This window comes from Phyllobates terribilis, unplaced genomic scaffold (genome assembly GCF_046119375.1).
Source record: "Phyllobates terribilis strain yellow unplaced genomic scaffold, ASM4611937v1 Scaffold_1__5_contigs__length_1240528914, whole genome shotgun sequence".
NCBI classification, from domain to species: domain Eukaryota; kingdom Metazoa; phylum Chordata; class Amphibia; order Anura; family Dendrobatidae; genus Phyllobates; species Phyllobates terribilis.
In genome coordinates, this window is record NW_027362761.1 from 974,933,761 (window position 1) to 974,960,026 (window position 26,266).

A 26,266-nucleotide genomic window follows, 5' to 3' on the forward strand; every position below is an offset into this window, starting at 1 on the left:
ATGCCCCTTGGAAGAGTGGTGGAGGTCGCAGTGAAATAAAAAGACAATATCAATGCCCCTTGGAAGAGACGTGAAGGTTACAGTGGAATAAAAAGTCAATATCAATGCCCCGTGGAAGAGACGTGGAGGTCACAGTAGCTTAACAAGACGGTTTTAATGCCCCTTGGAAGAGTGGTGGAGGTTGCAGTGGAATAAAAAGACAATATCAATGCCCCTTGGAAGAGACGTGGAGGTCCCAGTGGAATAAAAAGACAATATCAATGCCCCTTGGAAGAGCCGTGGAGGTCACAGTAGCTTAACAAGACGATTTTAATGCCCCTTACAAGAGCCATGCAGTACAGCATATTAAAAACATTATTCCCATTATTGGGGAGTGGGTCTCCCATAGTCTTTGCCTATGTCTTCCAAGCAAAGGCTGCCAAAAATTAGGACGGAGGAACTTGCAATGTCCCTTACAAGAGCCAGGCAGTACAGCATATTAAAAACATTATTCCCATTATTGGGAAGTGGGTCTCCCACAGTCTTTGCCTATGCCGTCCAAGCAAAAGCTGCCAAAAATTAGGACGGAGGAGCTTGCAATGCCCCTTACAAGAGCTATGCAGTACAGCATATTAAAAACATTATTCCCATTATTGGGGAGTGGGTCTCCCATAGTCTTTGCCTATGCCTTGCAAGCAAAAGCTGCCAAAAATTAGGACGGAGGAACTTGCAATGCCCCTTACAAGAGCCATGCAGTACAGCATATTAAAAACATTATTCCCATTATTGGGGAGTGGGTCTCCCATAGTCTTTGCCTATGCCTTCCAAGCAAAAACTGCCAAAAATTAGGACGGAGGAACTTGCAATGCCCCTTACAAGAGCCATGCAGTAAAGCATATTAAAAACATTATTCTCATTATTGGGGAGTGGGTCTCCCATAGTCTTTGCCTATGCCTTCCAAGCAAAAGCTGCCAAAAATTAGGACGGAGGAACTTGCAATGCTGGCAACACGGACCAAGGTGACCCTGGTGGTAAAGTGGTGGTGGAGGCTGAGGATAAGGCGAAGAGCAAAAAACAGCCGAAATGAGGAAGTGTATACCCATATGTGGGTGTGAAGCGGTGCATGGGAATACACCTCCCGAAATAACACAGTGGATTTGACTTTATGTTACTCTGCTGTTAAAAGGCACAGAGGAATCACGGAGGACGCTGGTACAGTCGGCAAGGTACTCCCTCACCATCTTTTGAAACTTTCCACTCCTTGTGAGAGTACCCCGCCCCTCAGGGCCTGTAAGCTGGGCGGGTCTGAGAAAACTGTCCCAGAACGTTGACAGTGTTCCCCTGCCTCTGCTGGATTGGAATTGCGTCTCTCTCGCCTGTACGCCTTGGTTGGGCAACGAACTGTGACCTCTGCCGCTAGCATGTTCAGATGGGAATTTTTTTAACAGTTCTGCAGCAAGGGCCTTCTGGTACTGCCCCATTTTTGTAGACCTCTCCACCTCAGGAATAAGAGAGTAAAAGTTCTCCTTGTAGCGGGGGTCTAAAAGTGTCACCAACCAGTAATGACTGTCACCCAACATTTTGACAACGCGAGGGTCACGGTTAAGGCAGCGTAACATAAAGTCAGCCATGTGTGCCAGACTGGTAACGGGCAAGACTTCCGTGTCCTCACCAAGATGACGACTGACCATGCTCTCCTCCTCCTCCTCCCCCCTGTCCTCAGGCCACCCACGCTGAACCGACGGTATGACAGTTGTACAGGTACTACCGTCTACAGCGCATGATACCAGCTTCTGTTCTTCCTCCTCCTCCTCCTCCTCCTCCTCTCCCTCATTGTCCCCCAATGCACGTTGGGATGAGATGAGGCTGGTGTCACGCTGTCACTGTATACTGGAGGTAGGGGGCCTAAGCTGACCCTAAGCTGGGGCCCTGACTAATCCCTCAACCTGGAGGTACTGTTAAAGGTACAGAGGTCCAGGCCGCCAGCGTAACCCCTACCTCCTGAGGATCCCTGCACCAAAGTAATCTAGTCCTGAGAAGGACCCCGATCACTACAAAAGGGGACAAGTAATAATATGCCCACACACAGTACTTAGACACACGAGACAGTACAAGGGAAAAACCAAAATCACCTTGCATACAAAAACTACACAACTACAACAGAGGGAACACCAACGGGAAAGGAGATAAATGATAAAGCGAGGAAGGGAAAAAACTCTCCAAATACACTTATCTCTTAAACTCCAAATGCCACGATCCGCTCTGTTAGTCTGCATGAAAAGCTTTCACCGACACTTCCCTAACAGACCAGCAGGCATATGAAGGAGTCTAACTACAGCAACATTGATTGCAGCTGGGCGAGGCTGGACCTCGTCTAGCACAGAGAGAGAGAGAATTAACTCCCTCACTGCTGAAAAACACAAAGCACCAAAAAGTCAGCTGCGAGAAGTCAGGCTGTGTAATCGTGACGATCTTCGTGGCGACACACCCGTGACAGTACCCCCCCTTCTACGAGGGGCCTCCGGACCCTCAGGGCCAGGTTTATCCGGGTGAGTCGTGTGGAAGGCCCGAACTAATCGGTCTGCGTTAATATCCGACGCAGGAACCCACATCCTCTCCTCAGGACCATACCCTTTCCAATGAACCAGGTACTGAAGGGACCGGCGATTAAAGCGTGAATCGATGACCCTCGATACCTGGAACTCCAAGTTACCATTGACCACCACTGGAGGGGGAGGTAAAGGTGACGGTACCACCGGCGCCACATACCTCTTAAGCAACGATCTGTGGAACACGTTGTGAATTTTAAACGTAGGGGGGAGGTCAAGACGGAATGCCACCGGATTAATTATAGAACTGATTCTGTACGGCCCGATGAACCTGGGACCCAGTTTCCAGGAGGGAACCTTAAGTTTAATATTCCTGGTAGACAACCATACCCGATCGTTCACACTTAGGTCCGGACCAGACACTCTCCTCCTATCAGCCATACGTTTGTATCGGTTCCCCATAGTATTCAGATTCTTCAGCACCCCTCTCCATACTGAAGCGAGTGATGAGGAAAATCGTTCCTCCTCAGGAACCCCCGAAGAGCCCCCCCTACTGAAAGTACAAAACTGGGGGTGAAAACCATATGCCCCAAAAAACGGGGACTTACCAGTGGACTCGCTCCGCCTATTATTAAGGGCAAACTCTGCCAGAGGTAAGAAAGAAGCCCAGTCCTCCTGGTTCTCTGACACAAAACACCGGAGATATGTCTCCAAGCTCTGGTTCATACGTTCCGTCTGACCATTGGTCTGAGGATGAAAAGCCGATGAGAATGACAAATGCATCCCCCGCCGTGCACAAAACGCCTTCCAGAACTTGGACACAAACTGAGACCCCCGATCAGACACCACCTCGGAGGGTACCCCGTGAAGCCTCACAATCTCCCCAATGAACACCTGCGCAAGAGTTTTAGCATTAGGGAGAGCCGGAAGAGCGATAAAATGTGCCATCTTGCTGAACCTGTCCACTACAACGAGTATGACCGTCTTACCCGAAGACGGAGGGAGGTCCGTAATAAAGTCCATAGACAGATGAGTCCAAGGATGCTCCGGGATCTTCAAAGGTAAGAGGGCCCCAGACGGACGGGTATGTGAGGTCTTAGAGCGCGCACAAACCCCACAGGACGCGACAAAAGTTACCACCTCCTTATGTAAGTTAGGCCACCAAAACCGACGCGAGAGGAGATCCACAGTTGCTCTACTCCCCGGGTGTCCTGCAAAAACTGAGTTATGGTGTGCCTCGATCACCTTTTGTCGCAACTGATCTGGAACAAACAGTCTCCCCGGAGGTCCAACAGGGGCGTCCCCCTGAGCCTCCAATACCTCCTCCTCCAGCTCAGAGCATAGTGCCGAAACCACCACCCCCTCCTGAAGGATAGGAATCGGGTCGTCCGTATTCCCGGCCCCAGGGAAACTACGAGATAAGGCATCCGCCTTTACATTTTTTGACCCAGGACGATATGTAACGACAAAATTAAACCTGGTAAAAAACAATGACCACCTAGCTTGTCTGGGATTCAGACGTTTCGCGGACTCCAGATATAGCAGGTTCTTGTGATCGGTGATGACGGTGACCGGATGGACTGCCCCCTCCAAAAAATGGCGCCACTCCTCAAAAGCTAACTTAATGGCCAAGAGTTCCCTATTGCCGACATCGTAATTCCTCTCAGCGGACGACAATTTTTTTGAGAAAAAGGCGCACGGATGCCACTTACCAGGGGACGAACCTTGTGACAATACTGCTCCCACCCCTACCTCGGAAGCGTCTACCTCTACAATGAATGGCTGTGACGCATCAGGTTGAATGAGTATGGGTGCCGAGGCAAAACATTTTTTCAAGGAGGAGAATGCTTGACAAGCCTTGTCAGACCACCTAGAAAAATCCGTCCCCTTTTTAGTCATGTCTGTGAGAGGCTTAACCATGGACGAGAAATTACGAATGAACTTCCAGTAATAATTCGCAAACCCCAGGAAACGTTGTAGTGCCTTAAGATTCTCTGGCCGATCCCACTCAAGAACTGCCCGCACTTTCCCAGGGTCCATACGAAAACCGGACGCTGAAACCAGGAAGCCTAAAAACTGGAGTTCCTGTACGGCGAACACACACTTTTCCCATTTGGCATACAGTTTATTATCCCGCAGGATCTGTAACACCTGCCTAACGTGCTCCTGATGAGACACCAGATCCGGCGAGTAAATTAAGATATCATCCAGATATATGACAACAAACTGTCCCACCAGGCGGCGAAAAATGTCATTAACAAAGTGTTGGAACACCGCCGGGGCATTAGTCAGACCGAATGGCATGACAAGGTTCTCATAATGCCCCTCCGGAGTGTTAAACGCCGTCTTCCACTCATCCCCCTCCTTCATCCTAATCAGATTGTACGCCCCCCTGAGATCCAACTTAGAGAACCATTTGGCGCCCACGATCTGATTAAAGAGATCGGGAATAAGTGGGAGCGGATACGGATCCCGGACCGTAATCCGATTAAGTTCACGGAAATCCAGGCAAGGGCGTAGGCCTCCATCTTTCTTCTTAACAAAGAAGAACCCCGCAGCCACCGGTGAAGATGAAGGTCTAATATGCCCCTTAGCCAGACTTTCTGAAATATAATCCTTCATGGCCTGCCTCTCAGGACCAGAAAGGTTATACAACCTAGCTTTAGGTAACTTGGCCTCAGGGAGCAGTTTTACAGAACAGTCATACTCGCGATGAGGAGGTAGTTCCTGACACCCTTTCTCCGAGAATACATCCTCAAAGTCCGCCAGAAATGGAGGTAATACCCAAGGAGTAACCGCACCGATGACCGTGTTCATGCAGTTTTTATTACAGAATTTACTCCATTGGCTTATCTCTCTGGTTTGCCAATTAATAACCGGGTTATGCTTAGTTAACCAAGGAAGGCCCAACACTATAGGAGTGGGAAGACCCTCCAACACGTAGCAAGACAACAGTTCTTTATGTATCGCCCCCACTTGAAGTTTTACATTATGCACAGCTTGCAAAAACCTTCCCTGACCGAGAGGCCTGGCATCGATCGAGAATATGGGGATGGGTTTAGCCAACTCACTCAATCGCATACCTTGAACCCGGGCAAACCGAGCATCAACCAGATTAGCCCCGGCCCCACTATCCAGAAGAACAGATATCCTCTCAGTTCTCGTACCCACCACCACTTCCGCCGGTACGAGAAACTGAGATGAACCTAGGGACGAAATACCTACTCCCAGATTGCCGTCCACCACACAACCTGGGATCAACAGTTTTCCGACGACTCTTCACTCTGCGAGGGACGGGATGGACACCCCCCAATAAAATGTCCCTTTCTCCCGCAGAAGAAACACCTTCCTGCCTTATGGCGCACCACCGGTCCCCTCCCCCGAAATGATGTCCCACCTAATTGCATAGGCTCCTCTGGACTGACCAGGGGAACAACCATATGAGGGGACCTTGTAGGAGGTGGAGTCATCACAGGGGGTAGAGTTATCCCACACCTCTCCCGAAGCCGTCTGTCAACGCGAATAGCAAGGGCCATAGCGGCTTCCAGTGACGCGGGAGAGTCATACTGTGCCAACACATCCTGTAATTTGTCGGATAAACCTTGACAAAACTGGCTCCTAAGAGCCGGGTCATTCCACTGGGTGTCCGTGGCCCACCTGCGGAACTCTGAACAGAATTCCTCCGCCGGACGATCTCCCTGCTGGATCCTACGTAACTTAGACTCAGCAAGGGAGATCCGATCAGGGTCATCATATACGAGTCCCAGAGCAGCGAAAAACCTATCCACTGACTGGAGAACCGGGGAGCCCGGGGGTAGAGAGAACGCCCAAGATTGTGGGTCCCCTTGTAGGAGCGAGATGACAATTCCCACCCTTTGTTCTTCACTCCCCGATGACCGAGGCCGCAGCCGAAAGTACAACTTGCATGCCTCCCGGAAAACAAAAAACTTGTCCCGCCCCCCAGTGAACCTGTCAGGGAGAGCTACTTTAGGTTCTGGTCCGGCTTGCTCCTGAGGATACAAAACCTTGGACCTAACGTCCGTCAGCTCCATGGACAAGCTCTGCAACTGCCGAGCTAGACCGGCTACTGGATCCATGGTAGCTGGAGAAAAACTAAGCGGGTCGGTGAAAATGTCACGCTGTCACTGTATACTGGAGGTAGGGGGCCTAAGCTGACCCTAAGCTGGGGCCCTGACTAATCCCTCAACCTGGAGGTACTGTTAAAGGTACAGAGGTCCAGGCCGCCAGCGTAACCCCTACCTCCTGAGGATCCCTGCACCAAAGTAATCTAGTCCTGAGAAGGACCCCGATCACTACAAAAGGGGACAAGTAATAATATGCCCACACACAGTACTTAGACACACGAGACAGTACAAGGGAAAAACCAAAATCACCTTGCATACAAAAACTACACAACTACAACAGAGGGAACACCAACGGGAAAGGAGATAAATGATAAAGCGAGGAAGGGAAAAAACTCTCCAAATACACTTATCTCTTAAACTCCAAATGCCACGATCCGCTCTGTTAGTCTGCATGAAAAGCTTTCACCGACACTTCCCTAACAGACCAGCAGGCATATGAAGGAGTCTAACTACAGCAACATTGATTGCAGCTGGGCGAGGCTGGACCTCGTCTAGCACAGAGAGAGAGAGAATTAACTCCCTCACTGCTGAAAAACACAAAGCACCAAAAAGTCAGCTGCGAGAAGTCAGGCTGTGTAATCGTGACGATCTTCGTGGCGACACACCCGTGACAGCTGGGCTGTGTGTAATCGCCCGCTACGGCTTCTTGATCCATCTCATCATACTCTGGCAGCAATGCCTCCTCTTTAATTCTCTGCAGAGAGCGTTGCAAAAGACAGACAAGTGGGATGCTGACGCTAATGATGGCGTCATCACCACTCACCATCTTGGTGGACTCCTCAAAGTTTGTCAGGATGGTACATGTGTCACACATCCAAGTCCACTCCTGAGGTCTTATGTGTGGAGTCTGACCTGAATATCGATGGCCTTGTTGCAGCTGGTACTCCACAACTGCTCTGTTCTGCTCACACATCCTTTGCAACATGTGGAGGGTAGAGTTCCAACGTGTGGGGACATCACACACCAGTCGGTGAGCCGGAACCTGCAAACGCTGCTGCAACACAGCAAGGGCGGCGGAAGCTGTAGCCGACTTCCGAAAATGAGCTGACAGGCGGCGTACTTTGACGAGCAGATCTAGCAACTCGGGGTACGATTTAAGAAACCGCTGAACCACGAGGTTAAGCACATGAGCCAGGCATGGTACGTGTGTGATCTCGCCTCGCCTCAGAGCTGCCACCAGGTTACGGCCATTGTCTCAAACGACCATGCCTGGATGTAGGTTCAGCGGTCTCAGCCACAGATTTGCCTGCTCTTTCACAGCTGTCCACAACTCACAAGCAGTGTGAGGTTTATCACCTAAGCTTATGAGTTTCAGCACAGCTTGTTCCCGCTTGGCTAAGGCAGTACTGCAGTGCTTCCAGCTTGTAACTGATGTGGTGATATCTGAGATGGAGGCTTAACATGAGGAGGAGGAGGAGGATGATGCGCAGGAGCTGTACACTGTGGTGGCAACTCTGACTGAAATAGGGCCCGCAATCCTCGGTGTGGGGAGGATGTGTTCCGTCCCAAGGTCCGACTGGGTCCCGGCTTCCACTATGTTTACCCAGTGTGCCGTCAGGGAGATGTACCGTCCCTGGCCACAAGCACTTGTCCACGTGTCCGTTGTCAGGTGGACTCTCCCAGTAACTGCGTTGTTGAGAGCACGGCAGATGTTTTGGGACACGTGCTTGTGTAGTGCGGGGATGGCACACCGGGCAAAATAGTGTCGGCTGGGGACCGAGTATCGAGGGACGACCACCACCATAAGGTTGCGGAAGGATTCCGTCTCCACCAGCCTAAAAGGCAGCATTTCCAACGCAAGCAGTCGTGAAATGTGCGAATTTAGGACTGTGGCCTGTGGGGCGTTGGCTGTGAATTTGCACTTTCGTTCAAAGGTCTGGGATATGGACAATTGAACGCTGCGGTGGGACGTGGACGTTGATGCTGTTTCTTGAGAAACTGCCATAACATGCAGTATGGACAGGGGATTGCCTTGCACGCACAACAGGGGGTTCTCTTACACGCACAACAGCGGAAGAAGCAGTGGTGACACCTGCTGACACTGGTCGTGGACCCTGGGGTTCACCCCACAAAGTCGGGTGCTTTGCTGTCATGTGCCTGATCATGCTGGTGGTGGTCAGGCTGGTAGTTTTGTCACCCCTGCTTATGCTGGCATGGCAGGTGGTACAAATGGCCTTTTTGGGGTTATCAGCAGAGTCTTTAAAAAAATTCCAGACTCTGGAAGACCTACCGGTTGTACTGGCAACGTCCCTCGTGTTGGTGTTACGAGGAACGGTTGCCCGCCTTCTGTCTGCGGCCACCACACTGCTTCTTCATGCCTGTTGGGGTACTCTGCCTCCCTCCCCCTGTGTGCTGCTGGCCTCGCTCTGCATGTCCTCCTGCCACGTTGGGTCAGTTACTAGATCATCCACCACCTCCTCCTCTTCCACTTCCGCACCACGGTCCTCCTCCTCACTTCGTGGCAATTGTGTCTCGTCATCGTCCACCTCTTGTGACAAATTGCCAGCGTCACCTTCCTGTGGCCGTGGCTGTTCAAATATTTGGGCATCGCTACATGGGATCTCCTCTTCCACCACTTCAAGCGAGGCAGGCGAGGGGCTCAAATATGGAAATGGACCAGTGAACAGCTCTTCAGAGTGTCCAACTGTGGGATCAGTTGCTGTCTGACGACACTCGGCATGGTAGGAGGAAGGAGCATCAAGGTGAGGAGGAGTATGCGGTCGAGACTCACGGCTACTAACACCTGACCGTGTGGAAGACAGACCGAAGGTGGTGGTGCCCAGGTGACTGGAAGTATTATCTGCTATCCAATTAATAACCTGTTCACACTGATCAGTTCGCAATAGTGGTGTTGTGTGCATCCATAGTAATTCGTTCAAGAACTGGGAGCGAGAAGATGTGGCTGTTGGTTGTGGCACATTTTCACCTTGGCCACGGCCCCGTCCTCTGCACGCACCATCACCAGAACGTCCAGTTCCACGTCCCTTGCCACGCGCCTTGCCCATTGTAAATAAAGTAAAATAGCTTACACTCGCACTATCAATGGCAAAAGGGTAATAAAAAGGAGATTTGAACCGTGGAAGAGGAAAACCACAGTTCTAGTTCTCTGGCCTATACCAGAACTTTTAAACAGATATATTTGTGTCTGAACAGTCAGCGAGACACTCAAACTGTTTTTTTTATGGAAAAAAGGCAAAAAGGTGGATAACACCCAGATTTGAACCGTGGAAGAGGAAAACCACAGTTCTAATTTCCTGGCGTATACCAGACTTTTTTAAATAGATATATTTGTATCTGAACAGTCACCGATATACTCAAACTGTTTTTTTCATGGAAAAAAGGCAAAAAGGTGGATTACACCCAGATTTGAACCATGGAAAAGGAAAACCACAGTTATAGTTCTCTGGCCTACACCAGAATATTTTAAACAGATATATTTGTGTCCGAACAGTCAGCGAGACACTCAAACTGTTTTTTTTATGGGAAAATGGCAAAAAGGTGGATAACACCCAGATTTGAACCGTGAAAGAGGAAAACCACAGTTCTAATTTCCTGGCGTATGCCAGACTTTTTTAAATAGATATATTTGTGTCTGAACAGTCAGCGAGACACTCAAACTGTTTTTTTTTATGGAAAAAAGGCAAAAAAGTGGATAATACAGAGATTTGAACCATGGAACTGCAAAACCACATTTCTAGTTATCTGGCCGAAACCAGACTCTTTTAAACATATATATTTGTGTCTGAACACTCACAGACACACTCAAATTTTTTTTTTTTTTTTGGGGGGGGGGGGGGATACCAAAAGGTTAATAAGACGGGTATTTGTGCAGTCTGACTGAGGAAAAAAAAAAAAAGAGGATTTAGATGAAAAAAAAGGGATTTTTCCTGGCCCCTGAGACCTGGGGCTAAGTCTAGCAATTTGAGCAGCAGCAGCACACAGGACGGTAATGCAGTGTTTGTTGGTATAACCACTGCTTCTCCTATACAGCCTGCCTGCCTGCCTGATATCTGGGATGGATATTAGTCCTCAGAAGGACTGTTTGTTTGATTTTGCAGGCTTTAGAGACCCTACACTACCTATTTCGCAGTATAAATCTCTCCCTACCTCAGCAGCACTCTCCCTACACTGTCTGATCCACAGCGACTGTGTCCAAGATGGCGGCGCCCGGTTTTAAATATTCGAGGTGACGCTGTGCGGCCAGCCAATCACTGTAATGCCCACAACCAACATGGCTGCGGCATTACAGTGACTGGCTGGCAATCCCTGCATGTTCATTGGCTCTGTAAAGAGCGCCAAACATGCAGGGCGGAGACCCGAGCTCCCGCCCGAGTAACCCGAAAATGCTCCGTGCTCGCCGAACATCCCGAGTAGTGAGATGCTCGGGCGAGTACCGAGCAGTGTCGAGCATGCTTGCTCAACACTACTTCTTAGTTCTATTCTAGAAGTCACTTTCACCTGCATGAGTCATCATTAGAATTACAATGCTACCTCACTGCAAAGTCCTTGGCAGGGGGAGGTGCAGAGCAGTTGACTCAGGAGTTGAAGAGTGGGATGACTCATGTAGGAAAAATAGACCTCCTGTTTCTACATAGAGCTTAGAAGGATTCTGTCACGGGTGTGTCAGAGGTGACAGACAGTCGCCCTGCAGTTGTTTGCAGGAGATCTCTACGTTTGGCATTACAGACATCTTCTTAGATGAGAGGCTGTCTCTACGACCTAGCGGCTACCTCCCTCTGGTAATTAGCTCCCTGGCCTGGGTGTATATATACCTGGTGTGTCTGAGAGGGAGGTGCCAGCTATATTCATTTCTACTTGGTGAAGGCTTAACAAGAACAGTACTTTGTCCTCCCTGGTGCTTGAGCCGAGTTAGCATTTGTCTGGAGTCATCTAAAGCTAAGCATTCTCCCCCTGTTTGTCTGCCCTTGTTGTCTATAGAGTTTAGTGGAGATCAACTAGTGCTCATCTCCTCCCATCCCTAGCCTTAGCCATATGCCAGGGAAAGAGGCACGCATGTGGCAATTGCTGAAGAGGCAATATAGGGATGGTAGGTGAAACAGGGTGACACTAGACCAGTCTAAGAGGTCTCCACCTCCCCCTTTCCCTAGTGTCTGGGCTCCCTTTCCCTCGTGTTGCACTAAGTCTTTCCCACACCTGGCGTGACAGATTCAGTTTTTAATCACGTGATATCATAGCCCTAATGGAAAACAGAAGAGTTAGATGGGTAGAAGGGAAAAGGAATTGTAAGTACACAGTGCTATATGATATTATTGCAATATATTAAGAGGATAAAAACTTTGATAGGAATGCTTCTTTAAAAAGACTTTCTCAACATTTGTTGAGAGATGAATATCTTCTTACTGGATAAGTAATAGATGAAGCAGAACAATGCAGCTCCTGTTATCTTCCCTGCTCTTTACTGAGACTCAGCCAAAACAGTCCTAACAGGCACAATTGCAGCATGTACTACAGGCCTGGAAAACACTACGTTACACAACTGTCAAATAAGACGCAATAGGAGACAAGAGGCATATGAAAATAGAGAGATGACTCCTAATACATGGTTCACGGCAAAGAAAGAATAGGATCCTTTATACTTTCATTCAGAGACTCAAATATTTGCACATAAAGATTTAGCTGGGAAGCTTTTAGATAATTTAAAGAATCCAGGAAGTATTAAATATATTAAGAGATGAAATAAGAGAAAAGAAAAATGTTCTCAAAATGCTGATACGTGCCTGAATGTCTACCTAACTCGCATTAACTTTCCTATGAGCTTAAAGGGGACCTGTCAATAGGTCAAAAGAGACCAGTTTTTGCAATTATATTATTCCCACTGCTCCCCTGACTGTTTTTTTTTTAATCCACCAGAGATTTGGACCTTTTTATTTAGTGTTCATTTTTTTGGCCTTGACAAGGAGGCGTTGCTCACAAGGTAATAATATAGAGCAGCCTAAGGACACCACCCCAGAAAATTCGGTGAGACACGCCCCATTGTAAAGACCATAAAAGTTAGCACTAAGTATAAAGACCTCAGGAGTACACAGGCTAGGGATGAGGAAATACATTTGAGTTTAATTGAATTCTACTAGAATTTTACAAAAATCTGCCCTTGTCAAAAGACTGATTTTTTTGTAATTATCTTCCGCACAGATTCAGCAAAACGGCACTTTAGATAATAGGTAATACACAATACTTTTTAAAATAGATTTCTTAGATCTGATGAGGTAGGTGTACTTACTTTTAAAATCTATGACAAAGTCTGTATAATCCTCTATGTAACTTTTCAAGCCTGATATTAACATGAGTCGTTTATGAGACCAGCTAGTATTGGTAAAATACTTATCTTTATCACCGAGGAGTGAGAGGGAGTAAACGTTCAGTGATTATTATTCAACCATTCTGTCATGGATTTTCAAAGTTAGTCCACCGAATTCATAAGGTTTAAGAGATGTATTTTATCATGCAAGTCGTTTGTATTCTTAATTCTGGTGACAGATCCTCTTTAACTGTTGTTCATTAAAGAGGTTGTGCAGCCCTTTATAGCTTCTGTGTATCATGGCCCGCAGAGATGATGTTTTGACACAGACAGATAGCTGTTGCAGCATATCAGTGGCGGTGATTGGATACAGCAGTCATGCATTCATCGCGAACCTTAATTTCTAGTGGTCACGGTACAGAGACCAAGGGAGAGACCTAGGAAGCCGTGGCACGGGATCATAAAGGGATCCGTAATTTTAGTTCATTTTGTACTATTTTACACCTTTTGTTTTGGCATGAAGACCTTGTTATTTAAATATACTGCACATTTTTTTATTAGATATTTTACCTATATATCTATAATTATGTCTTTAACATAGTTGGAAGATTGCCATTGGAAAGTTCCCCCCAAGAAAATAAGTGGAGAGACAAACATGCAGATCAAGACACATTTAAAGGTAAACTGGAATTTTACAATCATTTATGGTCATGGGTGTATCTACAGTAGTATGTGATAAAAAAAATCTTAATTTTTAGGTAATATTGTCATTTAAAGGTAAATAAATATGATGGCTCAATGATCCTTTGCTTTACAACATATCTTACATGTTCAATAGTCTTTATCTGAGGTCCTCAAAATTTCATTATTTAGGATCCATCTTTAAACTTAAGTCACATTGAGTCTTAAAATAGAAAAGGTCAATTTACCCCTTGCCGACATGTAATGTACAAGTATGTCACATGTTTGGTGTCGGTGTATGGGTCGGACTCATGAGCTAGCCAAATCCAAGGCTCACATCGATGGGGTGCTGGCTGTGTCGCAGAACTGACACCCACCGGTATCTTTCACACCAGTCATGGAGGTTAAAGTCCTTAGATGCCATAACCAACAGCAAATTCATTAGACAGAGAAGAGCAGCTTGTACTATCATCCTATCCATGCCCTTTTGTCTGGTAACGTCGTACTAATTTTAAACCCTGACCCAGATTATATTATATGATAATGTCTGAATTGTAAAGCGCTGCAGAATATGTTGGCGCTATACGTATAAATAAAAAGATTATTATTATTATTATAATATTACAGCAAACAGTTCTGGAAAGCTGAAAAAGGTGCAGAGAAACACAATAAAACTGATAAAATACTTATTTATTAGTAGGAAAGGTTAATTTATAGGCTGTAGACACGATTGATATGGAAAAATTATGTTTGTATAATATAAAGGTTACCGTTACTTAAAAAAAAATTGCATTTTCAGTCTTCACTCTTCATTACTTCATTCATTTTCAGACCCCCTAATATGCAGTTTTCATCTTACTCCAAGTTTCAGTTTTTCTCTTGTGGACGTAGCTCTCCCTGTAATATAGGCTGGATGTGTGGATGTGAGCTTTGTGTGTATCCAGGGTGCTCATATTTTCATCATCAGTACAGTTCTAATATTTTATTTACTTTTCATGTTATTTCGGTTGCTTGTTTTTTATGCCTTCTTTGAGACTGTAGATACTTTCTCCATTCTCCACATTGTGAAAATCTGTATACAGCTCTCTTCCCTCCTTGCTACTATCTCTCAGACTGACAGAAGGGAGAGGGATCAGAGACAGCTGTCAGAACTTGGAGCAGGATCTCTGACAGATTTGTAACATTTGTGATTTACAGATACTCTGCAGCAGCAAAATGGTAGAATTAAAAAAAAAAAAGACTACTATTTGGAAAGTTTCAAAAAATATATTGTGCAAAGTTATACATAGCCCTTAACCCATTAAAGGGGCTGTCACCTTTCAGAAAACTTTCCCCTATTTGCACAGTTCATTGTTAAAATGAAAACTGTGATTTGCTTACCCTCCCTGGGTCTAGCGCTTTGTCTCTGCCATTGTCCCGGTCTCTGTTGTTTGGCTGTAGTGGTGACGTAATGTTGACATTGCTGCAGTCAATCACTTATCTCAGCAAGCGGTTCATGTCATTTACATCAGCAGAGCCGCTGAATAATTGCCTGCAGTAAAGTGGAAGCATATTTTCGGCTTGACAAGATGTTTTGTTGCATTTGTGCCATTTTGGGATACATATGCCTTTTAGATCCATTTTTATTACACTTTTTGAGAGGTGGAAATAATATGAAATACACCGATTTCAGATTTACAGTTGAAACCAGAAGTTTACATACACTATATAAAAAGACACATATGTATGTTTATCTCAATATATGACATGAAATCAGAATAAACCTTTCTCGTTTTAGGTCAATTAGGATTACCATCATTTTTAATTTGCCAAATGCCAGAATAATGAGAGAGAGAGAATGTTTTAAGGCATTTTTATTACTTACTGCAAAGTCAAAAGTTTACATAAATTTCATTAGTATTTGGTACCATTGATCTTAAATTGAATGACTTGGGTCAAACGTTTGGGATATCCTTCCACAAGCTTCTCACAATAGTTGGTCGGAATTTGGGCTCATTCCTCCTGACAAAACTGGTGTAACTGATCCAGGTTTGTAGGTCGCCTTGCTCATAAATTTTCAACAGGATTGAGAACAGGGCTTTGTGATGGCCACTCCAAAACATTGACTTTGTTATCCTTAAGCCACTTTGTTACCATTTTGGCAGTATGCTTCTGGTCATTGTCCATTTGGAAGACCCATTTCTGCACAAGCTTTAACTTCCTGGCTGATGTCTTGAGATGTTGCTTCAGTATTGCCACATAATCTTCTTTTCTCATGATGCCATCTATTTTGTGAAGTGCACTAGTCCCTTCTGCAGAAAAACAACCCCACAACATGGTTGGAATGGTGTTTTAGGCTTCCAAGCTTCTCCCTTTTTCCTCCAAACGTAACGATGGTCATTATGCCCAAAAAATTCTATTTTAGCTTCATCAGACCACAGAACATGTCTCCAAAAATTAAGGTCTTTGTTCCTGTGTGCATTTGCAAACATTAATCTAGCTTTTTTATATTTCTTTTAGAGTAATGGTTTCTTCCTGGCAGAGTGGCCTTTCAGCCCATGTTGATACAGTACTCGTTTCACTGTGGTTATTGACACAATCTTACCAGCTTCCACCATCATCTTCACAAGGTCTTTTGCTTTTGTCCTTGGGTTGATATGTACACGTCGGACCAAAGCACGTTCACCTCTGGGACACAGAACCCGTCTCCTTCCTGAGCAGTATGATGGCTGGACATTCCCATCCCATCCCAATTGTTTCAACAAATGATTGAGGCACTTTCAGGTATCTTGAAATTGTACCCAAGGATGAGCCAGACTTGTGCAAGTCCACAATACTCTTCCTGATATCTTGTCTGATTTCTTTAGACTTTCCCATGATGCTACACAAAGAAGCAGTGTGTTTCAGGTGTGCATTAAAATACAACCACAGGTGTGTCTCTAACTCAGATGTTGCCAAAAACCAGAAGCTTCCAAACACATGACATCATCATATGGGCAGTCCAGAATTGTTTAAAGGCATAGTAATCTTAGTGTATGTAAACTTTTGATTTTGCAGTAAGTAATAAAAATGCCTTAAAGCATTCTCTCTCTCTCTCTCATTATTCTGGCATTTGGCAAATATTAAACATTATGGTAATCCTAATTGACCTAAAACGGGAAAGGTTTATTCTGATTTCATGTCAGATATTGAGAAAAACATTGATATGTGTCTTTTTATATAGTGTATGTAAACTTCTGGTTTCAACTGTATTTTTTTTTTGTTCTCTTATCACCATTCACTATAATTAACATGTTAACTTTATTTGAAAGGGGCTGATACATGATTATGACTACATTACATTTGTGTAGATATTTTTTTATACATACAGTATATAAAAAATAAAAAATATATACAGTTGAAACCAGAAGTTTACATATACTATATAAAAAAACAGGTCAGGCTGTAGTTTTCACTAGTGCCATTACTGGACTACTTTGAGTTAATTTTTTTTTTGTTGGAGCAATGAGGAAAACAGCAATTGTGGTATTGTTTTTTGTATATTTTTTATGGCATTCACCATGTAAATTACGATAGTTTTATAGTATGGGATGATACAATAATAGTGACATTCCATTTTTATAGTTTTTTATGTTTTAATACCTTTATATTTTATGTATTGCTACTTTTACACTTTCTTGGGGAGGTAATCATATTCTGAATGCCATTTTTCTGTTTTTAGAGCTGTGTGGTGCTTGGTTTTGTGTAATGAGCTGTTTTGATTGGTACTATTTTGGGAAGTATATGACTATTTGATTACTTTTTATTTCATATTTTTGAGTAATAGGATGAAAAAAGGCTATTACAACATTGTTTTTTTATATTTTTTGCAGCATACACCATGCAAGATAAATAATGATACAATGGGTATTTACTCGCAGGCAGGGGTGTACATAGAAATAATTGGGGCCCATAGCAAAAGTTCTAATTTGGCCCCCTAAAAAACCCTTAATATTTTGTCGGGTCACAGAAGAGTATTCCTCACAACTTTTCAGCCCTTACCAAGTAATATTCCTCATATTGAAGCCCTTAGATTGCCCTTGCATTGCCCCTATAAAGTTTGATGCCAACAAGAATGCCCTCCAAACACAGTATGATACCCTCACAGTGAATTCCTCTACAGTACCCTCCACATGCATGGTATGATGACCCTACTTAATCCCCCCCTCAACCCCTTTGGCAAAGTGTGGTGACCCCCAACACCGTATGAAGCCCCAACTGTGATCCTCACACAGCCCTCCACATAGTATAATGGGCCCCACATAGTCCTCCACACTGTATAATGGGGACCACATAGTCCTCCTTACAGAATAATGGGCTACACATAGTCCTCCATATAGTATAATGGGCCCCACATAGTCCTCCATACAGAATAATGGCCCCACATAGTCCTCCATACAGAATAATGAGCCCCACATAGTCCTCCATACGGAATTATGGTCCCACATAGTCCTCCATACAGAATAATGAGCCCCACATAGTCCTCCATACAGAATAATGGTCTCACATAGTCCTCCATACGGTATAATGGGTCCCACATAGTTCTTCATACAGTATAATGGGCCCCACATAGTCCTCCATACAGTATAATGGGCCCCACATAGTCCTCCATACAGTATAATGGGCCCTACATAGTCCTCCATACAGAATAATGGGCCCCACATTGTACTCCATACAGTATAATGGGCACCACATAGTGCTCCATACAGAATAATGGGCCCCACATAGTACTCCATACAGTATAATGGGCCCCACATAGTCCTTCATACAGTATAATGGGCCCCACATAGTCCTCCATACAGTATAATGGCCCCACATAGTCCTCCATATAGAATAATAGGCCTCTCATAGTCCTCCATACAGAATAATGAGCCCCACATAGTCCTCCATACAGAATAATGGGCCCCACGTTGTCCTCCATACAGTATAATGGCCTCACATAGTCCTCCATACAGAATAATGAGCCACACATAGTCCTCCATACAGAATAATGGTCCCACATAGTCCTCCATACAGAATAATGAGCCCCACATAGTCCTCCATGCAGAATAATGGTCCCACATAGTCCTCCATACAGTATAATGGGTCCCAGATAGTTCTTCATACCGTATAATGGGCCCCACATAGTCCTTCATACAGTATAATGGGCCCCACATAGTCCTCCATACAGAATAATGGGCCCCACATAGTCCTCCATATAGAATAATGGGTCCCACATAGTCCTCCATACAGTATAATGGCCCCACATAGTCCTCCATACAGAATAATGGGCCCCACATAGTCCTCCATACAGAATAATGGGCCCCACATAGTTCTTCATACAGAATAATGGGCCCCCACATAGTCCTCCATACAGAATAATGGGCCCCACATAGTCCTCCATACAGTACAAGGGGCCCCACATAGTCCTCCATGCAGAATAATGGGCCCCACATAGTCCTCCATACAGAATAATGGGCCCCTACATAATCCTCCATATAGAATAATGGGCTCCACATAGTCCTCCATACAGTACAAGGGGCCCCACATAGTCCTCCATACAGAATAATGGCCCCACATAGTCCTCCATACAGAATAATGGGCCCCCACATAGTCCTCCATACAGAATAATGGGCCCCACATAGTCCTCCATACAGTACAAGGGGCCCCACATAGTCCTTCTTACAGAATAATGGTCCCACATAGTCCTCCATACAGAATAATGGGCCCCACATAGTCCTCCATACAGAATAATGGGCCCCACATAGTCCTCCATACAGAATAATGGGCTCACAACTGTATCCACGCAAACACGGGGAGAACATACAAACTCCTTGCAGATGTTGTCCTTGGTGGGATTTGAATACATCTGCAGCAATTAAAGATGCTTTCCTGAAATAATGCAAAATAAAGATATGCTTAAAACAGGGGTGGACATACCATTGATGCATCCTGTGTCCCACACAGGGGCCCATGAGATACGAGGGCCAATTTCCACCTCTAAAGCAGCAAACTGCTTCTTTTATAGACCTATTATTGGACAGCAAAGGGCCTATTTACTGGTGTTGCACAGGGGCCCTCTTCTTCCTGTCTTCGCCCCTCGCTTAAGATGTATGTTTGACCTTTTTAGGCATCTCCAAGCTAAAACTCTAAGGGTTACTGTATATTGATCAGAAGATCGCCCAGGAACAATTTTGTTCAAGTGAGGTCTCAGTGCGGAGATTCCTTCATAAATAAACTTCTGACATGTCTCTCTCTAGGACACTTTACATGTAATACTATTCTGAATTTTTTCATTAATTCCGTCTGAATTTTACTGATTGACTTACTCCCTTGTTTTAGCATAACCTGTATCATCGGCGATTCAAAAAAGTCAACAACGACACAGGTTTGGGAGAGGAAAATCCATACATTCTGGAAAGCTCAGAGTCCTTTCTCTTAAAGGTAATGTTCTATTTTTTCTTTAATTAATTCTATGAAGTTTTAGAGAGAAGAAAATGCAGAGTTTCAGCATTCTTGTATTAATAATAGCAAGCTTGTTCTTGTTTCCTGGCACCTAGAGGAGATGCTGTACTGTATGTATGTGTGTCCGGAATGATGGAAAATAAACGTGATCAATACCTAATATCAAGCAAATTATCTTCATTTATTATTATTACTTGTCCTAAAAGTAAGATATTAAAGAATGAATAGCATATTGTCCTATCTTTGGAGGATGCGAAGATCTGATCAGATTGATATATAGTTTGGTGGAAAAATATTTAGCTTAATTTCTATTTTATTTATTCATTTAAATTCCTGGTCTTAGTATGTGTAAGAGTCCAGTGGGTGGTCCAATCAGTGATTGACAGTTATCTCTCTATGCACAGTAATATTAGTAAGGCTGTCAATTACTAAGAAGAATACAAGACACCTATACATAGAGAGAGTGGGAATTTTAAGTAATAAAATTCACAGAATACTGAATCTTATCTCATAGAACTATATATAATTTGAGTCTTCTCCTCCATAACACTCTGTTAGCAGATCAGACACTATGTTCAACATGACAGGTTCTCTTTTAAGAGGTCTTGTTAACTCTCCTGAAAATGACAAAGTCAAGGGCAATCCAGTTTACGGTAATTATCTGACAAAATCTATCTAGCGTTACACTTAAATGTCGAGAAATGATCATGAATTCTTAACTCATTTTCATGATGTATATGTAATAAGTTCCTTAGATAAAGTCATTATAATGCAGTTATAAATCATATGATTGTTATCCGTGCAGTCTCGGCAGAAGACAGCTGGGGAAGGTGACAGCCCTGCTGATCAGAACGCTCCATCTACTTTACTGGGTGAAGAATCTAAAGAAAATGATGGAGCATGGACTTTATCAACATATGATACAACACAAGCAGAAAATACAAACCATAAGCCATTACAGGAATGTGGAAATGCTTCAAGTACAGATGCAGAGAATTTCTTCAGTGGAAATGGCTGTGGTGTATGGAATGAGTCATCTGGAGATCTCCAAAACCGATACATAGATAACAGTGAAGATGAGGTTGAGAGGTTCTCGGATGATGAGCACAAGATAATTAGAGGAAGCATAAATATACCTTATACAGCAAGGAAGAAGGTTTTTATGGTGTATATCTGTGGAGGATACCAAGGTAACTGTAGTAGAAATAAGTGATCTATTCAAATATCTATAGTATTTACCTAAAATAAACCCAAGAGCAGATAGGTCCCAAAACCATAATATTCTGTGTAGTTGAAAAATGTATTATGGTCACCAATAAAACTAATTCAAGATTAAAGCCCCCATATCAAAGGTCAGTCTAATGTGTATGGAGGCGTCGGACAATTTATTGTCAGGGGAGTTAAGGATATGGAATGTCTGATTTAGGGCCTTTTGGTTTCCAGGAGAAACACATGAGCGTTTGCCTGGGCGAGCGCTCAAATACATAAGACAGCGGACTTGGCGAACAGTCAAATGATCGGCTGAGCCATCGTTCAGTCAACAACCATCTAATATGTTTAGTGGGCATGATAGCCCCCTCTTTATAATGAAAACAGAAACAGTTAGGAAATGCTTGAAGATCTGGGTAAAAAGTGCAATCTTGTATTTTTTATTATTTGCATTAGATTCCCACCCAGAAAGAAATGCGTTATTTGTCAAGTCTTATCCAGATCTCTACATCTACTTCAAGGAAAGGGGCATTGAATTTCATATGTTTGATCTGAGATGGGGCTTAAAGGATGGAGTCAGCAATGACCATGTTATGCCTTCACTACATATTAAGACTCTTCAAGAAAGCCAGGATTTAGGACACACAGCATTTTTTGTAAGTCTATAATGAGGAGGGAGACGGGTGGCCTAATAATGCTAAGTCAATAGATAGACCCCCTTCTGCTGTAATCCTCTTTTGACAATCTATCTTTACGGACCCTCTAATCTTGGTTGTCTACATTTAGTGCTTTATAGGGCAGAAGTATGATCAGATGACTATCCCGACTATTTTAGAAAAAGAAACATTTGAAGGGATCAAATCCTTGCTGGAAACTATTAAGACAACAGCAAAACAGAAAGCTCTCACAGATGACTCCTCTGTGAAAGATGGGAGAACTCCCAATGAATCAGATCTTCAGCAGGACACAATAGATGAGAAGTCAACGCATGAAACTTCAGATGCAGAAAACATACAGGATCCTGAAGAAAAAGACATGTTTGAATCCACCCACAAAAAACTGTCCCTGAAGTATGACAGAGATCTTGCACTTTTTACTCAGTGGTTTAAACTGGATGAGAACTGTGTGCCGAGTGTGTACAGGCTGCAGACCATAAAGTAAGTATGCTGGAACGTCATGGCTCAGTGTATCGTAATGGTAATGGTAAGTTGAAATGCATGAAGGTAAAGGTTTAACCCTTCACCCCGAAGCCTGTTTTCACCTTCCGAATTTTCCAATTCTGACCAGTGTCACTTTATGTGGTAATAACTCTGGAATGCTTCAACTTATCCCAGTGATTCCTAGATTGTTTTTTGTTGCACATTGTACTTTATGGTAGAGGTAAATTTAGCTCGATATTTTTTGTGTTTATTTGTGAAAATATGGGAAAAAATGTATCAGCAATTTCTCATTTTTCCAGCAAAATTTACAAAACCATTTTTTTTAGGGACTACATCCCGTTTGATGTGACTTTGAGGGGCCTATATGAAAAACTGCACCCCTCAAAGTGCTCAAAACCACATTCAAGAAGTTTTTTAACCCTTCAGAAGCTTCACAGGAATTGAAGCAATGTGGAAGGAAATAAATGAAAATATAAAATTTTCCCACAAAAATGTTGCTTTAGCCCCAAATTTTTCATTTTCACAAGGGTAACAGGAGAAAAAGAATGGTACAATTTGTTGTGCAAATTCTCCTGTTTGACCACATTTCCATATGTGGTCAAAAACTACTTTTGAAGAACAGTACAAAGCTCAGAAGGGGAGTAGCGCCATATTATAGTGCAGATTTTGCTGTTATGGTTTGCGGGTGGCATGTCTCATTGGCAGAGCCCCTGAGGTGCCAGAACAGCAGAACCCTCCCAAACGTGACACCATTTTGCAAAATATACTCCTCAATGAATTAATCTAAGGCTATGTGCCCACGATGCAGAAATGTTCCGGATATTTCCTGAGCGTTTCTGCATCTCCCTGGCAGAAAAAAAGGCATGCAGATTGTACATGCGGATTGTACATGCGGATTGTACATGCGGATTGTACATGCGTTTTCCTGCCAGGGACATGCGGATGTGAAGCGTTCTTCACATGCATTTCCACATGCGGGTTGACAAGCGCTTTCCAAGCGATTTTAGCATCACTTGGAAAGTGCTTGTCAACTTGGTCACACTATATAAATCCATGCAAACGGCATGGATTTATATACTGTGACCTAAAGAATGGTTAAAAATAAAAAATAATATCTATACTTACCTTCCGATGGCTCCCGCAGTCTTGTTTCCCTCCTTCCAGGCTGCCGGCAGTGGTAGACTGAAGGACCTGCTGACGTCAGCGTCGCGTGACCCGTCACATCACTATGACGTCAGCGCAGGTCCTTCATTCCATCGCGAACTGCCGGCAAGCAAGGAGGAGCGCAGCGCGGACCATCAGAAGGTAAGTATATATTTATTTTATTCTTTTTTTTACAGTTTTCTATGGTACCCGGGTCCGGAGGAGAGTCTCCTATTCTCTAGACCTGGGTACCATCCGCACATTAAAACGCATGGAATGCGCATCTACATATGCAGTGATGCGTAATCCATGCAATCTAGTGCAAGTCAATGGCGGCGAAAACACAGCACTTCCGCAAAATAATTGGTAGTGCTGCGTTTTTTCCCGCAATGATAATCCGCAGCGGAAATTTCCGCAGCATGTGCACAGCACATGCGGATTATCATTGGGGAACATGGCAGGCCTTCTACCATGCGTTTTTTAAGAGTTTCTGCAGTGCTTTTGCCGCTGCGGAAACGCTTAAAAAACGCATCGTGGGCACACAGCCTAAGGGTGCAGTGATCATATTGACAACACGGGTGTGTCATAGAACCTTATACCATTGGGCGGTGAAGAAAAAAATAATTGCCGTATTTTTTGCTTATATGATGCACTTTTTTTCCCTCAAAGATGGGGGAAAACTCAGTGCGTCTTATAAAGCGAACACACACATTTACATGAAAGCGCAAACTGCGTCATCACTCACCGCGGCCCAGGGGAAGGTTGCGGCGGACAGGCTGTGCGGCGGGCAGTCATGTGAAGAGACAGGTGAATCATGCCGACTGGAGGTGAATCATGCTGGTGGGAGCGGTGGTCTGTGAATGGTGGTGGTGGGCAGCGGGCAGTCACAGGGCCACTGGCAATACTCCATATTAGTGCAGCTGGGGCCCTCCTTTAAGGCAGAGGAGAGCAATTCTCCTCCCCTTCTGCAGGGCTGGATACTGATTGGTGGAGGGACCTGCTGCTAAGCTGCCTCCACCAATCAGTGATCTATCACTGACAAAATTGTATCCCTTGTAAGAAAGGTCCTGTCACCATTCATAGAGAGGTGAGCAGAGACACTGAAGGGGAAGTGCAATATAAATACAACCTCCATCATCCTTCAGAATATACCGTACCAATGGGTGTATTCTGAAGGATGAAGGGGATTGTAGTGATATTTAGTGTAATCAATCCAGGGAGGGACTGTAAGGTTTATTGTAAATGTGACTACCACCTCCCTCATCTTTCAGAATACACCCATGAGTACGTGGGTGTATTTTTAAGGATGAGAGGGGTAATAGTCAAACAGGGACTGTACTGTACACTAATTGGTCAAAATTACCCCAGTCATCCTTAATTCATCCAGACTGTGCAGTACTTACGGTAGATGTATTCTGGAGGATGAAGGGGGCTGTAGTCACATTTAATATACCATGAACACTGCCCAAGCATCTATATTCCCACAACAGCGTCATCCACAGATCCCCCATAACAGTGTGTCATCCCAAGTTCCCCATAACAGTGCGTCATCCATAGATCTCCCTATAAGTGTGTCACCCGCAGATTCCCCATAAGTTTGTCATCCACAGATCACCCATAACAGAGCAACACCCACAGATCCCCCATAACATTGTATCATCCACAGATCACCCATAGCAGTACGACATCCCCAGATCCCCCATAACGGTGCGTCTTCCACAGATCGCCCATAACAGTGCGTCTTCCACAGATCGCCCATAACAGTGCGTCTTCCACAGATCGCCCATAACAGTGCTTCTTCCACAGATCCCCATAACAGTGAGTTTTCTACAGATCCCCCATAACAGTGCGTCTTCCACAGATACCCCATAACAGTGCATCATCCATAGATCACCCATAACATTGCAACATCCACAGATCCCCCATAACATTGTCATCCACAAATCCCCCATAACAGTACGACATCCACAGATCCCCATAACAGTGAATTATCCACAGATCCCCATAACAGTGCGTCTTCCAAAGATCCCCCATAACAGTGCGTCATCTACAGATCCCCATAACAGTGCGTCATCCACAGATCCCAATATAACAGTGTCATCCACAGATCCCCATAACAGTGCATCATCCACAGATCCCCCATAACAGTGCATCATCAACTGATCCCCATAACAGTGTGTCATCCACAGATCCCACATAACAGTGCATCATGTACAGATCCCCCATAACAGTGCATCATGCACAGAAACCTCATAACAGTGCATCATCCACAGATCCCCCATAACAGTGCGTCATGCACAGATCCCCCATAACAGTGCATCATCCACAGATCCCCCATAATAGTGCATCAATCACAGATCCCCCATAACAGTGCGTCTTCCACAGATCGCCCATAACAGTGCGTCTTCCACAGATCACCCATAACAGTGCGTCTTCCACAGATCCCCCATAACAGTGAGTTTTCTACAGATCCCCCATAACAGTGCATCTTCCACAGATACCCCATAACAGTGCATCATCCATAGATCACCCATAACATTGCAACATCCACAGATCCCCCATAACATTGTCATCCACAAATCCCCCATAACAGTACGACATCAACAGATCCCCATAACAGTGAATCAGCCACAGATCCCCATAACAGTGCGTCTTCCAAAGATCCCCCATAACAGTGCG

At 44.5% G+C, this 26,266-nt stretch overlaps 1 protein-coding gene across 3 annotated transcripts in view; it reads left to right on the plus strand.

The window, feature by feature from the left end:
* LOC141156629 (uncharacterized) overlaps positions 1-26,266 on the plus strand; it is a 225,604-nt gene that overhangs the window by 103,791 nt on the left and 95,547 nt on the right. For all 3 annotated transcript variants that reach the window (XM_073642828.1, XM_073642822.1, XM_073642836.1), the window contains 5 exons: positions 13,534-13,611; positions 19,953-20,054; positions 20,881-21,265; positions 21,741-21,940; positions 22,071-22,441. In XM_073642828.1, coding sequence (XP_073498929.1) covers positions 13,534-13,611; positions 19,953-20,054; positions 20,881-21,265; positions 21,741-21,940; positions 22,071-22,441 — 1,136 coding nt within the window. The remainder of the gene's footprint in view (positions 1-13,533; positions 13,612-19,952; positions 20,055-20,880; positions 21,266-21,740; positions 21,941-22,070; positions 22,442-26,266) is intronic.